The following is a 2,680-nucleotide window of genomic DNA, read 5'->3' on the forward strand; positions in this document are numbered from 1 at the left end:
GAAAAAAAAAAAAAACAGAAAAAAGAAAAATATCCAAATTTGATGCCATTTATAGTGTACAAAAATGTTTATGCTTATTTTGATGAACAGGAGAAAGGACTGGGTGGTGAGGAAACACGAACTATGCACAATATAAGACAGCAACTGCACTGTCTCACGATGACAGGACACTCACCTATGGAGTGTCCAAACTGAAAACCTCTGAAAAACACACACATTTGTGTCAAGTAACTGCTGATAGAAAGGGGCAAGTTAATGGGTATCAAGTAACATACAATGAATGACCAGGTGGAGATTTTATCAGACTACAAAGAAGAAAACACAAAACCTAGTTTTATTCAATATTCCACCTTACCATCATTTTAATAAAGGTAAATGCCAATAATTAACACACAGACAAAATTTAAATACATACTGCACAATAAAAAAAATTCCCAGGCTACCAAATTAGTGCAACATTCTGTATGTTCCTGCATTTATTCCATTGCCTGAACTTCCAAAGTTTAACAAAAACCAGTGTCAGTGGCTTCTTGAACACAGGCGGCCACATTCTCTCATTTATCTATGATATGTGCTCACACAGTTGAAAAACGTCCATTTTCTAGGTAGACTGTAAGACTCACCATTCCAAGTAATATTCTGTTTGGTCAAAAAAGTTTCCTTCAAACAAAATGAACAGAAAGGCAGTTGGCTAGTATTACCGCCATTTAGCATAACTTGCATTTCCTTGCATTTCTAGTATTTGGCAAACAAAGGAAGCAGAATCTTGGCACTGCCTGCCTGCACATGAATCTCACCTCAGCTAAGCTGTACTCTGGCGGAAAGTTCATCCAACCACTGCAGACATTTCCTTTTTTTCTGGGAAGTTACTCTACCCACAATACAGTATGGATGCAGGCACGGCAAAAGGAGTCAACTGACCATGGACAAAGAGGCTGGATTTCAGTGTTTATCTTTTTTGGTGTTTTAGGTACAAAGAAGAAACTGAATGGCTTGCTTTCAGCGGAGCCATGGCCAAGACTATTACACACAGACTAGATCCTGCAGCAAGTACTGGTCCCTGGGATCTGCCCAGTGGTTCATGTTACTCTCTGGGGTACATCCTTCATGACACACCATGGACACAGCTCACTAGTTCCAGTCAACCAAAATTCTAGTTCTTGGGTGACAGGAATGATTGCCTAGAATTTCCTTGAAAATGTTATGAAGAAGCTGACTGCAAAATTTATCTTTCCCTTTTAAGAGGTCCTTATTCAACCAGGTCCAATTCCAAAAAGATCTCAAAGGCCAGATAACTTGTGATTTTTTTGGTGGAATAACATGTCAAGTTTACTAAAAGATGGGTCATTATAAAAAACTTTGTTATTAAACGCTGAAAAGAAGGTTGCAAAATGATCTAGCTAGAAATTGGTGATTTGAGCACCAACAATATAAATATTTTTATAAAAAACAGTATAAAAATTAGTACCCTGTCTTATTTCTACAAAACATCAATAGAAAGGTCATAAAAATCCAGATTTTGTAAACTTTATTGCCGAAATATTTGTTTAAATGCTGGTGATTTAGATTATCAAATTTTCTACCATTTCTTTAAAAAAACAAAACAAAACAAAAAATCTTCTGAAACTACAAAAGACACTGAACAGGGTCCCAAGTGGAAAGGAAACTTAACTTACTTTCATCAAAACCAGCTCCCCGATCTTCCCCTAGCCCCCAAGACCATTTTTTTTTTGGGTGAGGCAGTGGGAGAGGAATCCATCAGTTCCATTCCTGAAAAGAAGGTTTTTAAAAACCCCATGAGTGATATCCCAGGGGACCTTTCAGGCAGAGGCTGGCATGGTGAACAGTGGGCTCCCTGGGCTCTCTGCAGAGGCGATTCTGTTCAGCTTGCCAACCTCTGCCTGCCAGCCTGGGATCTTCTTGGTCGTCATGTGGCGCCGGGCATGCTTCGTCAGGTGGTCACTGCGCATGAAACGTCGGTCACATACCGGGCACACAAACTTCTTCTCCCCTGTGTGAGTTCTGCGGTGGCGAGATAGCTCATCCGAACGAGCAAACTTTTTATCACAGCCATCCCAGCTGCAGTTGAAAGGCTTCTCCCCTATGAGGTGAGAAAATACATATTAAAGAGAAAGGAAATGCTGAGCACCTTATTCAAGGGGTTAATTCATGTCGTTTTAAAATCATGTCCATCGAACTCAGAAGAAAGTGATATCTTATTATTCTGGAATTGGATGATTTGGGTCAAGACATCCTCCAAAAAGCATTTATTCCTCCCACACTTAAAATGCAGTATGTTAGCATGCAAAGATTTCAAGCTAATCTTTCAAAATATATTTAAAAATAAATCAGGCAAAGTACAAGTACAGTGGCTCATGCCTGTAATCGCAGCACTGTGGGAGGCTGGGGAGGATCAGTTGAGCACAGGAGTTCCAGACTAGCCTAGGCAACAAAGTGAGATCCAATCTTTACCAAAAAACAAAAATAAATTAATTAAAAATGTAGCACCGGGCGCAGTGGCTCAAGCCTGTAATCCCAACACTTTGGGAGGCCGAAGCGGGTGGATCACGAGGTCAGGAGATCAAGACCATCCTGGCTAACATGGTGAAACCCCATCTCTACTAAAAATACAGAACACTAGCCGGGCGTGGTGGCGGGCGCCTGTAGTCCCAGCTACTCG

General features: G+C 40.6%; 1 protein-coding gene across 1 annotated transcript in view; it reads right to left on the bottom strand.

Annotated features, from left to right (window-relative positions):
* Positions 1-295: 295 nt before the first annotated feature.
* KLF11 (Kruppel-like factor 11) overlaps positions 296-2,680 on the bottom strand; it is an 8,938-nt gene continuing 6,553 nt past the window's right edge. Inside the window, exon 4 of the mRNA XM_011960918.1 lies at positions 296-2,101. Coding sequence (XP_011816308.1) covers positions 1,821-2,101 — 281 coding nt within the window. The 3' untranslated portion in view covers positions 296-1,820. The remainder of the gene's footprint in view (positions 2,102-2,680) is intronic.

The sequence above is a fragment of the Colobus angolensis genome, unplaced genomic scaffold (genome assembly GCF_000951035.1).
Source record: "Colobus angolensis palliatus isolate OR3802 unplaced genomic scaffold, Cang.pa_1.0 Scaffold53, whole genome shotgun sequence".
Classification (NCBI taxonomy): Eukaryota; Metazoa; Chordata; class Mammalia; order Primates; family Cercopithecidae; genus Colobus; species Colobus angolensis.